This window comes from Plectropomus leopardus, chromosome 12 (genome assembly GCF_008729295.1).
Source record: "Plectropomus leopardus isolate mb chromosome 12, YSFRI_Pleo_2.0, whole genome shotgun sequence".
Lineage (NCBI taxonomy): Eukaryota > Metazoa > Chordata > Actinopteri > Perciformes > Serranidae > Plectropomus > Plectropomus leopardus.
In genome coordinates, this window is record NC_056474.1 from 6,738,364 (window position 1) to 6,751,854 (window position 13,491).

General features: G+C 42.1%; 1 protein-coding gene across 2 annotated transcripts; it reads right to left on the minus strand.

The window, feature by feature from the left end:
• Window positions 1-2,829: 2,829 nt before the first annotated feature.
• On the minus strand, window positions 2,830-11,684 carry LOC121951918. 2 transcript variants are annotated; one of them, XM_042498413.1, is made up of 3 exons: window positions 9,948-11,684; window positions 7,171-7,813; window positions 2,830-3,373 (listed from the first exon to the last, which is right to left on the minus strand). In XM_042498413.1, exons 1-2 carry the CDS (start codon window positions 10,944-10,946, stop codon window positions 7,274-7,276), a joined length of 1,539 nt encoding a protein of 512 aa, XP_042354347.1. In that variant the 5' UTR covers window positions 10,947-11,684; the 3' UTR covers window positions 2,830-3,373; window positions 7,171-7,273. The 2 variants fall into 2 exon arrangements, with proteins under 2 accessions (XP_042354347.1, XP_042354346.1); XM_042498412.1 differs by having other exon boundaries at window positions 2,830-3,376.
• Between the last annotated feature and the right edge of the window lie 1,807 nt (window positions 11,685-13,491).

The window sequence follows — 13,491 nt, forward strand, 5'->3', positions numbered from 1 at the left end:
GTGTTGTGTTTTCTTTTTTTTTTTTTTTTTTTAGGTTATTTTAGTTTTCTTTGCGGTTGTTTTGTCCATTTTTGTAATTGTTTTGCAACTCATTGCAATTCATTAGCATTTCCTTGCGGTCTTTTATGTCTCTTTGAAGAGATTTTGCATCTCTTGCTGGTCTGTTATTTGAATTTGCAGATGAAGGCCCCTGACACTTTGGGCCCCTAGGTCTGTGCCCAGTTGACCCATCTTGTAATCCATCCATGCATATATGCAGGAGTGGAGGGAATTAATCACTACAATATTTTTGCATGTAATATCATATGCCTACATGGATGTCAATTAGCCTTTTTTTTCTTTTTTAAATTATAGCACCTATAAATCTTACAAACATAAATTATGAAAGTACCTGGATCTTCTGCATTACCGGGTCCATAGAGACTTAAGCCAGCTGGTTTAGTGCCCTGCTAGCTTGAATGGCGATCAAATAATGTAATCTTGCGGCTCTTCTAGACTTTCCAAATGTTATCGAACTGAATGGATGAAGTCTTGATAGTGAAACTAGTCATTTCACGGAGGTTTTGATGGTCACAAGAATATAACCACCGATTTACAGACATCTCTTTCTGGGCCCTGTGACATCACATGATGGACCCGAACGGCTTCAAAGCCTGGCGCACATCCTGGGGGCTTGAGTGACATGTGGGGGTCATATTAGCTCATAGACTTTTATTCTGAGGGATTTCCTTTAGAAACCAGTGAAGTCGCCCCCTGCTGGCCGTTAGAAAGATGCATTTTAAGGAACTTCTACATTTGTTTCACTTTTAGATCTGAAGATAACCTCTTATCTTCATCACTTCATTCCTGTGAAGCCTCTTCCCTGTCTTCCTGCCTGGCTCTGTGTTTTCGGAGGCTGTTTGGATTTTTCGCACCTCGTTTTTGTTCAGGATCAGGATGCTTAGTTGTTCTGTGGTTTTCCATCCAGAGTAGAAACAGACAGACAGGAAACAAAACTCCTCTGGACAGGCATCGAACACTTGTGGTATTAACAGCATCCTCCTCGTGTATTATGTTTGGGAGGATGAGACAAACGGGAGGTGGCAGTATTAAGAGTTGGTGTTGTTCTTGGTCTGAATATCTGTCTGAAATTCCAGAGTAACTCCAGTATTTACAAAGCCAGCACGGCCGACCGCTCGGCCGGTGTGTCTTCTGTCTGACAAGATTCATAGACGGGGTATGCAGAAAGGCTCAGAGTTGGACAGCAGGCCAAGACATGGCCTTTCTCAAAGTCTATAAGGCTTTAGGTGCAGCAGACATTATCTGAGATCCAGGCCTGCAGAACGTAAAGTGATCGCTTTGAGGATTGATGGTTGTTTTGTGATTTCAACTTGGTATTCGTACAGCGTTCTGAACAAGATATTTGTTTTAAATGTTAGAATTTGGTCAAATAGAGTTGAAAGAAAGGTCTTTAAAGACCAAACTTTTATCTCGCTGCCAAAACAGACGTCTCCAATGAATAGCAAGCAGTGATGTTGTATCTGGAATACGGAAAATATTCTGCTGCAGTTCATGACTAAACTCTGAAAATATTCGGTCTTTGCTCCTGCAAGGAAATACAGATTTTAGGAGATACAATGTGGTATTTATGATTCAATGGACAAATCAGTAATTTATGGCATTTATTAAGCAAAAATGACAAACACTCTCTGGTTCCAGCTTCTCAAATGTTAGGATGTTATGCTTAATAATCTAAAAAGAAGCAAAAAGAAGCCAACAAAGAAACAAACAAGATAATGACCTTGAAAATGCTGAAAATAAAGAAAGTAGAAAATAGATATTCTACATAATTTAAGATAGAAATTACAATATTAAGTATAAATAAAAATTATTGTTAGAATTGGTTTTTCTGGACATTTCCCCCCTATTTTTTGGACTATTTTCCAATGATCCTCCATTCTTTTTTTGAAAACAAATAGGTAAAATTTCTTGCAATTTGTGAAACATTTCTAGCCAAGTTTGTCATTACCTTGTTTCCCTTCGGTTGTTAAAGAAGCCAGACAAATTTGCTCAGCTCATCGCAACGCAGGGCAAGAAAATTGATGCAAACCTAGGTTTCAAAGAATTAAAGTATTAAACTATTTAAAAAATATATCTTTTTGTCATTTAAGACCTTTATAAGAAATCTCCTCCACTGCTTCCGTTAATAAAAGTAATAGACAGGTGATTGATAATTAAAATAATCCTTGCAGCCTTAGTCTATACTGTTATCAAATCACGATACAATAGGATGTTCAGTGCCAAGAAAAAAAAGGCATTTTTAAGTTTGAGTGTCGCTCTTGACAAGTAATAATGGCCTCTGGCACTCGACCTCACCCATCTATCCAACATTCAGTGGATTATCGATTCTTCACAGCCTCACCTCTCTGTCGCCATTATAAAACAGTTACAGCATAACTGCTATAGGCTGCAGACAGTGAGTGACGAAGTGGCCGGGACACTTAACAGTTTGCATGTGTCATCCTCCATCTGTCACCATCGCTCTCCGTTGGCGATGCGCTCCGAAAAATAGACAGAAAGTGAGGGATGTTTTGTGGCATGGATGGATTGCACTAGTTGTCCGGAGGGGAAGCGGTGTGTTCTGATAGCAGCAGGAGCTTGTGAGAGCAGAGTGGTGAAAATCTCAGACAAGATTTAAACAAACAGGGAACCAGACGCTGGCCTGGCTGGCCCGGGACACCCTGACGAAAGAAGGCAACGGGAAATCTCACACTGCCATCTCCAGATCAGAAGTATTTCCACAACCATGCAGGATCAGAAAAGGCTTAAATCCAGAGTCAGAGATAAAAATGCTGGCGTCACTTCTTTTATTTCATATTAAAATGTGGGACATTCAGCGATGCATTCAATGCAACATCTCTCAGAGTTAGATAATTAAGACGTCAGATTGATTCGTGTGAAAAAAAGAAGAATCTGTTTTGTTGCGCTTTTATGTGGACTGGAACTCTTTATTTGTAAAATAGCTTAGATGATATAAATCTATATATAGCATACATGAGGTTAGGGAGAATGCAAACTGTGTAAGCTGCCTGAAAATAGATTTCTTTGCAATAAAAAAATAGTATAAAATAAATTAACACGGTCATGAAAACCTTTAGCTTTCTGTTGGTGGTTGTTGAGCAGCAGTTCACAGTTTATGTGTCTCATTATTTACCACTACCTCACCGGAAACAGCATAAATTCTCAGAGCGGTTTTGACTGCCGCTCCTCCACGCTCCTGTGATTGTGTGTCACAGGTCGACTCTCGGGGGCAGTTTTCCCTTTGGAAATATCCCCACCTTCAGGCCGTGCTCTGTTTCCACCGGCCGACAGCTCGTCTCAGCGGCATCAGCTCCTGCTGGAAACATCAGGGGAAAAAAAAGAGGAAAAATATCATTTAAATTCTGAACTCAGAGCCCCAATGAGCTCAGACAAGAATACTGTATTTACCAACTCAAGGCTTTTTCTGGTAACATCATTCACTGATGGAGCCACAGAAATTGAATGTCAATCTTGACTAAAAATGAAGCTCTGTGTGTGTATATGTGTGTGTGTATATGTGTGTGTGTGTGTGTGTGTGTGTGTGTGTGTGTGTCCATCCTTGTGAGTCATGTTGCCTCGCTTGTAAAGGAGCACTGCAAGCCAAATGTTATCAAAGCTTTGCTGTGGTAAGTGCTGTATGTGCGTGTATGTGTATGTGTGTGTGCACTGTCTTTGTGAAATCCAATGTCAGTTCAGACCTTATTGAGACTGAGGGACATTTTGGACATTTATTTCAGTCCTCATCTTTGTAAGTGAAATGTACTTCTAATCATGGCCAGATTAACCCTTAATATTGTCATTGGGTGAAACTGAACTTCTGTTGACTGCCCTTTCCTTCCAGTAGAACGCAATTCATTGTGCAATGACAGAAATTAAAGTACACGTTAATGGAAGTATATTAGTTAAAACAAGTTAAATCACTAGAATAAAAGTGCAAACTTGGATAGTGTGTGTACAGCACGTTTCCTGTAGGTGTTCATCAAGTACAGACCTGAAAATAGGCACACATGCCAGTTAGCCCAGAGCTGCAGAAAGCAGCACTCCTACGCCTCAAGATTGATGTTTACAAATTAGTGTGTCTGATTAAACACAAATGTGTGTGTGCACCATGAAAGCACAATATACAGCAACAAGCCAGAACATTAAAACCAGTGGCAGGTGATTAACACTGTTCCTTTTGTAACATTGCAGTAATTTATTGGGAAAGCTTGGGTCCATTCATCAATGCATCGTGCCACTCCACACAAAACAAATCACATCCAAAAAACTCAAAATTATTGAAAAATAATAGAAAAAAAACACACCTGAACACTTTTTTTAAAAAAAAAAAAAAAGAAAGAAATCACCCAAAAACTCAAAATTGTCAGAATATAAATAAATAGAGAAAACACCCCCAAAACTCAAATTTAAAAAGGGAAAAAAACATTAAAAAAGAAAACCTCAAAATTGTTAAAATAAAAATTAAACAGAAAAAAAATACCCAAAGCGACAAAGTAAAATTAATACAAAAAGGTAAAACCCCCAAACCCCTCAAAATTAAAAAAGAATATATCAGCAAACTTAACATTATTTAGAGCAAGAAGCCAGAGAATATAGAATTAAAATGCCAAAAAAAATTCAAATAAATGTGGCTGTGTGAGTAATTGTTTTAACAGTTGTATCAGTTTATTTGTATGTATAATTTGGCAGGCTAGAAACTAGTCTGGCACATTACTGCCTCTCAGATTTGAGACTGAATTGCACCTATTAAAAGAAATTTCAGCACACTCGTCAAACAGTTCAAACTGACAGGGCAAATAGCCCTTCATAACGGCGTGGCCAATCAGATTTCAGGGGCCACTCCCTAGACACGCCCCTGTTTGCTAACCCACTTTCTTAAAGCTAATTATTTACACGTGGTCAACATCATTTTTTAAATAGCTTTCATAATTTTAACCGGGGTTTACAGTATATGATGGTATTTCTATGCAGCGATCCCCCTCGTGTGTGTGTGTGTGTGTGTGTGTGTGTGTGTGTGTGTGTGTGTGTGAGAGAGAGAGAGAGAGTGTGTGTGTGTGTGTGTTTGGAGCCTTGTGAAGATGTGTTTGAAATCTTGAGATTAAAGACATCTAATTAAAAAAAAAACTTTGTAAGTGAAACACACTTTATAAATATCAAAGTTAAGCTCTGAAAAAATCTTTTGGGGCCTTATTTCTTTAAAAAAATCTCTCTTAGTTATGCAGGAAAACAGTCTTGATGCATTTCATATTTCCTGCGTAAATTTGCATTTTGCTCTTCTACTTGTACGATGCAATTATTAATGTTTATGCTGAGCTAATGGGAATCCTTTTAGAACAAAAAGAAAAGGGGTATCTGAGGGAAGACTTGTATAGAAGTATAAACGTGTGTGTGTGTTCATGTGTGGCACAAAATCTTTTCATTTTAACCTGCTCTGGGTGACTAATTCAGATGATTCAGGCCTTTTTAAAATGTCAGCTGCACCGGTGCTTTGTGAGACTTTGAAAGTGAAAATAAAGGGTAGCGTTGAACAAAAAAGCTCTGTTATGCTTACAACTAATTAAACTCTTGTCTCACTCTATAAATGAAAGCTCAGGCGCAGGCACTTTTCTCGTTTCTCTGGCTGCCAGCCTCCACCTAAAGCTTGGAGCGAGTCTCTCCCTGCAGCATAATGTGCCGAGCTGCTTCACTGTGCAGCGGCGCTCGTGTTTATATGGACGTCACAAATATACCAAGAGTTTGCCTCACTCTGCTCTGGCACATGGCCAGGGGGGTTTATGATTAAAACCAGATTGTGCTTGCCCAACTCACAGAGGATAGAAAAATAGATTGCAGTTGCGCATACTCTGCACAAGAGGGAAGTACAGAAACATGCACGTCAGTCTTTGCAGCATCTGTAAAGGTGGACTTTTTGAAGTAACTGTATGTATTTAATTCCCCCCGTCTGCTGAGGGGACTTTTTTTTCACAGCTGTCATCTTGTCATTAAGTCTGTTTCTAGTTCACAGCCAGTAATGATACATCTGACTGCGGCAGAGACGAAAGCTTTAGTTCCTCCTCATCAAGTAGCAGTAAATTAAGCCAATTCTGAGTCAGAGCTCATCCTGTAAATATGATGACGCCTCTCTTATGTCACATGATTGGAGTCAAGCGGCTGTGGGGGTCTTCCTTCGCCAAAAATGACTGCCAACTCTCAGTTCACCCCAAGTGATGACTAAGTTACACTGTAAAAAAAGTCTCAAGATTTTATCCTGTTTGCCTCCAGAGTCAAGAGGCTAATGTGAGAAAAATGGTCAACATGAAACTCATTTTAAGCTGCTTAACCCTTTGAAACCTGTGAAAAGTGGCTTTCAAAAGCAAATTATTTCAAAATCATGGGAAGAAGGCAATGATCACCAAAAGAAGAAATGATCAAGACATTTGTAAAAACAAACCAAAAAAAAGTACAAGAAAATCACCTGAAAATTAGTCAAATGGATAAATCAATAATAATAGTAATAAAGAAAAAAATACCTGGAAAAGTGCTTAAACATTGTAATAATTCTGTAGAATAATTTTAAATATATTCCTATTTTCTTTTTTCCCAAGACAGTTTCTCTCAGCTTTTTTAAAAAAAATTCTCCAATTTGTGGAACATTTCTTACCAAGTTGCTCATTGCCTTGGTGTCCATTACTAGGAAATCTCACCAATTTGAGATCAGATATTCCTTAAATCTACCGAAAAAAGTTGGACTTCACTTCAGCAAGTGAATTTTTCTCACCCTGCTGGCTGATTTTTACCACATGTGTCACCAGACTCAAGGATAAACACTGGTTTCTCATTCTGCTCACTTACACAGACACATTTTGCAGTGTAGTGAGGACTGGGAAATCATGTGACATCAACAAAAGCAGACACATTACTCCCCCTTCGCCTCCGCCCACACACAGACACAGACATCAAACGCACACATAAACCCTTTTTTGTCACGGGGGAGGAACGCTGCAATTAATTTACTGACTTTGAAAACTACGCTGCCAGTAAACACGGCAAACGTCATCAGCTGAGAGCGCTGATGGAAACATCAACACTGTAAAAGACGTGGAAAAAAACTCCTTTTGTATCTCCACTTACCATGAGTTGTTCCCCTGCCGGATCCCGCTCTGACCTCCACTCGCTGCAGCAGGGTCTCATGTTTCAGGCCCCTATGGCACTGGGGCAGACCACCCCCCCTCCTTCACACCATGCTGGTGCTCTGGCAGCCTCTCCGGGCGTACGCAGCGGTCCTCACAGGCTTGGGAGGCGGGTACGGGCCCTTCCCACAGCGTCCGTTTTGAGGGTACAGAGGTGGCTTTTGAGTTTTTAAATTGGAGGTGCTGTTGCTGATAATGACCTTAGGGTCGAGGCTCTGTGGGTGGGGCTCCGTTTGGCCAATGTGGTTGGAGTCTCTTGGGGGATGCAGGTGAGGCGGGTGGCCGTTTACACCTGGCCGCTCGTGGTTGCTGTCCTTACTGTGGCTCGGCGGGGTGAAGCGGCTCGTTTTGACGACCGATGCCATGTGAACAGGGGAGGGAGAGTTAGTCCGTAAGATGATGCGGTCTTCGTCAATGTGTTGCGGCGCCTGGACCGGAGCAGGCTTGTGATTGGGCAGCGGGGCCACCCTGAGGTCCCCTGGATGAGTAGAGCTGTGGGGGTTGCTGAGCGACCCCTGAGTGATGCAGGGCACGTCGTCGCTGAGGTCGATTCTGGCTGTGAGAAGATCGATCTGCTGGACCACCTGAATGACAATAAGAGAGTTGGTAATTGTCCAAACTGCAGTGGTGGAGAGGAAGCTCATTTACATTAAGTACAGTACTTGTACTTTACTTATATTTCCCTCTAATTACACCTTATACTTCTACTCCGCTGTATTTCAGAGGGAAATATGGGACATTTTACTGTGCTAAATGTCGATGACAGCAGTGGTCAACCGTTAGATTAACCTGTTGAAACCCGAGCAAATTGGCTTGACTTCTTTTGAAAACATTGGAAGAGGACAATGAGCAATTTGAAAGGAAATGACCCAAAAATTTGAAAAAAATAAATTACTTAAAAAAATCAATAAAACGGTGAATGAAATCACTCTGATTAGCTGTTCAGCTCAGCGCAAAAGAAGAGAAACAGAAGTGAGGAAAGTAAAACGACTCAAGTCAAGAGGGCGTGAGATCGAACAAAAAAAAAGGTTTAAATAGATGAGATTTTTTTTTTAGCAATGAAGCTTTTCAGCAGAAATTGTTTATAATTGTTTGCATTATTGTTCAGTATATATGATTTGTTCTTTCAACATAGAGTTGTGCTGTTTATGTGCTATTTGGCTAACTAGCGTCTTTAATCGGTCCTGTTGGTCTTCCTGTTTCTCATTTTCAATGATGAATACAGACTACCGTCACCTGCTGCTTTTGAGAAGTTTTTCCGTCCACGCAGGCGCAAAGTGTACGTACGTAGTTGGCTGTTAGATGTTGTCTTTGCGGTGTGTCCAAGTACAAAATTTTGGCAGAAACACAGGCGACATGAGGTGATGTCACATTTGGCCACTAGTTCTTTCATGTCAGTTTGGGGCATCTGGGCCTTAAAATTTTACATAAAACATTTGATAAATCCATAACATACAGCTGTTGCATTCTTATAAAGGAAACCTGCGGTTTTAAAGTTTTGGGGGCTTGAGACCCTACACAAAATAAAGTGTCTAGTTTGGGCCCCTTGGATTGTTTGCGGTTTCTCCTCTAAACTTCTCAGATAGTTTAAATTATCGGGATACTTTATAATATGAGATGGTTTTTTGCTGGCTGGCCACCATTCTTTCACACGTACAAGTTTGCATTACATCACCCACCAGCGGGAGTGTTGAATGGTCAGGTGCAGCGCAGTGCATTCTGGTAGTTGTAGGTTTTATACCTATGCTTTTTTTTAAAAATGTGAATCTGGATATGTGCGTAGAAGAATTTTGTTTTCTTTTATTTAATCATCTCACAACCCCTCGGATTTCTCTTGTGACCTTTTGGAGCGGCCCTGACCGTGAATCACTGGACCAAACCATCAGAAAGAGCAATAATTCTGATCATGTATTGATGCATCTGCATTTAAATAATCTTGTTCAAGATAATGTATCAGTAATCCACTTTCACAAATGATTTTTTTGATGCTTTAAAGTTGTATTTAAACGCAGGACTTTTGTTTGTAATGCAGTATTTTGTGGTATTGGTACATGTATTTAAGGATCTGAGTACTTCCACCAGTACTGCCAGAGTGTATTTATAACCACAAGTTTGTCTCTGACTGTTCTAAAACTGAAACAATAACAATTCAACCCGTCAATCAAATCAAAGCTTATTTTGACGTCCTTTTTGTTTCCAACTGTCTCAACTCACAAACCCCAGAGGTTATTCTAGTTGTAATGTTGCTTTAGGACAATGTCAGGCCTTGCACTGATGCGTTGAGCTGCGAATCAATGCTATTTTACAGCTGCATGCAAAATGGATACTGTAAGAGCAAGGCATAATTTAGTAACAGTCTCAAGCCAGGCTTTTTAATGTGCTGCCCGGAACACTGCCAATTTCTGCAGCATTCTGCAAAAGGTCAGTGCAAATCGTTCTCAATCACCGCTTCGGTAAGAGATGATAAGTGAGTCACAAACAATGCAGTCAGCATGCACAAACACACACACACACACTGATACGCTCTCATGATCACGCACACACAGATACACGGCGTGTGCCAAACTGATCTGCACTTTTGTCTGCATCTGAGGTTCATGTAAATCGTTTTAAAATGTCACAACATCCAGGGGAGCGGCGATAAAAGGCTCGGACATCTGCACCTGACGCAGACGCTTGATGTAAAGAATGAGCATCTTTAATAACAGACCCTCCTACCTCTTTCATCTCCACGTGAACTTGCTTCAAACCTCCCAACACATCCTCCAGATCTGTCACCACTTGTCTGATCTGATCCCTCACCGAATCCTGCCGCCTCTTCTGCTTCACCACCTCCGAGCCCTGGCGCTGGTGGTCGCTGTTGAATGTCGGTTTTGAGGGCTCCGGACTGGTGATGCCGGAGGGCGGGACGCAGGGCCCCTTCTGTCTGCTTTGGTTCAAGTGTTTCTGTGGGACTTCAGTTGTGAAGAAGCCTTTGTGAGAGCCACCGCGACCATTACAGCCCTCCTCTGATCCACCCTTTGGTCTTCCGCGGTCCTGATGGTTATCTCTTTCCTCCCCTCCCTCAAAGAACACAAACCGCGGTCCACAGTGGCCATTTGGTAAATGACCCGGATGGGAATTGCGTGGCTCCGAATGATAGTTCTCAGAGTTGCACCCACAACTTTCCTCCTCCTCATCCACGGTGACGTACCTGACAGTCCTCCTGTGCCTGTACCCTTGACCTTTGACCTGAAGATGGGGGAGAGGATGTGGTATCCCGGCGTTAAAGGGGAGCACCCTCGTGTCACTGCGCACCACACAGCCGCACTGTTCTCTGACAGACGGGTAGTGTCTCACCCCAGCCTCCGGCGGGTAGCTCCACTGGGCAGGGTTCAACTCCCAGGGGCAAACTTGGCTCAAGTCGTCTGACTGGCTGTAAGGGCCCGGCCCTGCGAACACAGGCCTCCTCTGTGGGCTGCGACGACCGCTTCTCTCAGCTCTGTCCACTACGATCGCTCTCCCTCCTGCGTCTTTAACCCGAGGAGCCTGGATGTCTCTCCTGCAGTCCAGAGATGGGTGGTCCGTCTGTCTGGCTGATTGGTATCCCGGCCCACCGTGGTGGCCGTACGCTGGCGGCTCATAGTGGACGCAGTGCTGGCAGGAGCAGGGGGAGGTGGCGTTGATGTGCTGAAGAAATCGGTGGTGTCCCGTTGTTTGTGCGCCTTCTGTGTACATGTCCAAAGAAGTCCTTGTGAGGAAAACGCCTTAGAAAACAATCCTCCCCTCTCTGCTCTCTCCAGCCCAGTCATTCACTCACTCTGTTTTCCTCATCTGCGTCTTCCCACAAAAAACTTTTCTTCAGCTCTTTTTTTTTCCAGACTTCTCCCTCCCCTTCCTTCCTGTCTGTTGTTTCCCGTCTTCTTCTTCTCTCTTGTGCTGTTGTTTAAATCTCTGCACTCGTTTCTTTTTCTTTCCCGGGACCCTCTTTTCTCCTACTTCTCTTAACTTTTTCTCCACTCCTTCTTCCTCACCCTGTAGCCCTCTCTCCTACACGGGGCCCCTCTCCACCTCCCTCCCTCTCTGTCTTTCTTTCTACCTCTCCCGCCTCGTTGTTCTGTCTCATTTGCTGCTGCAGGCTTCCAGTCTCTCTCTCTCTCTCTCTCTCTCTCTCTCTCTCTCTCTCTGTGACTGTGTATTTCCCGTTTCCTCCCCTCCCCTCTCCCGCTCTCCTCTCTTTCTCCACCTCTTACTCCTGCCTCTGGTATATTCTCTCACATAGCCGGCTGTACCTGAATTCATGAATTCCTCCTCTGCCCTCCACCTAAAATCCAGCCGCCTTGTGAGGCTCCTCCGGTAAAGGTCTCCATATGGGTTTCTGTCCCTCAGAGAGTGCGTGAAAGAGCCCCTGCTCCTGCGCTGAGCTCATTAGCCCAAACTAAAGCCTTTGCACTCTGCAATTAAACGCTGCCTGGGATTCCTCGGCCGGAGACTGAAGGAGGAGGTGAGGGGAGGGGAGGAGAGAAGCACAGGGGGAGGTGGGGTTTCTAACATACACAGACGAGGGAGTAGACAGCACTCTGAGTCAAGGAGAGCCACTGCCTTTGTACGAGGGAACATTTTTTCACTATGCTGTATCTCCTTTTTTCTACCTCACCCCCACCAATTCCTTCCTCTCTTTGTCCTTTGCCACTCCTGTCATTCCCACTCTATCATTGTCTCGCTTAAAGTGGTTTCACCTCAACAGTTGAGCAAAACTTCAGTCTGCTGAGGCAAGCACAGACATTATAGCTGCACTCACTGTAAAGAAAAGTACGCACCATTCTTCCTCTCAAGTCCCTACAATAGTGTTTACGCGCCGCGTAAACAGCACACTGTCAGAAAAGTCAAACACATGTTCGAGTCATGTTAAATTCATCATCCGTTTCATTATAAATCGATCACTGCTCACCGTAGATAACCGTAATCTCTGGATAAATGGAACAAAAAAAGTAATTCATCTCAAATTTGAAAAGCAGGATGAGCAATCAGGATCTCTTTCTCTTTCAAAAATAGCATAACGCGCCTGTGTTGCGGCGCCTAATCCACAGTGACTGAAGACAGCTAGGCGTTTATTTTCACAGAAAATAACTGGAGCTTTGAAAACAATGGGTTGTAAAAAAGAAAAAAAAACAACTGAGAATAACAGCAGAGGAGGATGAAGAGGATTCATCCATCCCAGCCAGAGGATGAGCCGTCCGGTCCCAGCTGCTGGGAACGATTGTTGTTGTAGATGAAACACAGCTGGAGTGACTTCACCTAAACACACATATATATGTAACATACATATACAACATAAACTATATATAGTCTAGCGGGAAGGCCACATCTATAGACACGCTCACATTTTCTGTACAAAGCTGCAAGGTTGAAAATAAATACTTGGACCTGCTGTTGTTTCTGTAATTGAGTAGCTGTTTAATGAACACTAGTGGTGGCTAGTTCAGATAAAGTCCTCTATGGTGACATTGATGTGGTGTTTATAGTGCTTTTTTAAAGACTATTTTGGGGGTTTTTTGCCTTTAATTCATAGGACAGCTTATTTATAGTGTGCAAGGGGGAGAGAGAGGGATGACATGTGCCGCCTGTAGCTGCTGCGGCACGAACATCCTTCGTACACTTCGGTGCACACTCTACCAGGTGAGCTTCCCAGCTCATCTACTTTAAAACTTAAATAAAAAAAAAATAATAATAACTTTATGTATATAGCACCTTTAAAAACAGAGTTTACAAAGTGATTTGACAAACAAAGGGCAAAAAAAGGGATACCTAGAAGGCAATACAACAAACTAAACAGAATACTGCACACAAGCAAGACGAAACCAGGGTGAATTTAAAGCAGGAGGACAAAAAATTCAAGATGCAGGACACAAAATGTCAATATAAAATAATACAAAAAAGCACAAATAAAAGGAAATAAAAAAAATTAAATTGAAATAAAATAGTTAAAATAAATAAAACTAGATAAAAAGATGACATCACATAAAATAAATTAAAATTTGATTAATAAGCTGTCTGTGGATTAAGGCTGTGATAATGGGGTTTTTTTGGCTGCTTGGGGGGAGCAAAAACGAACACAGTATTGACAAATTACATATCAATTCATGAAGCATATAAGGCTACATCATTTATTCAGAGTTGTGTTTTTGTCCACCTGGTAGATGTACATCCCATAATCACTTTCAGCCTGGTCTCACTCTCAGGAGATACGACAGATAACCTACTTATGCACAAGGCTTCCTTT

Excerpts from the sequence above, each read along its gene's own strand:
- LOC121951918 (XM_042498413.1), bottom strand. The coding sequence starts at position 10,946 with ATGTACACAGAAGGCGCACAAACAACGGGACACCACCGATTTCTTCAG. Across the intron at positions 7,814-9,947 it reads TTCACGTGGAGATGAAAGAG|GTGGTCCAGCAGATCGATCT; the intron begins GTAGGAGGGTCT and ends ATTGTCATTCAG.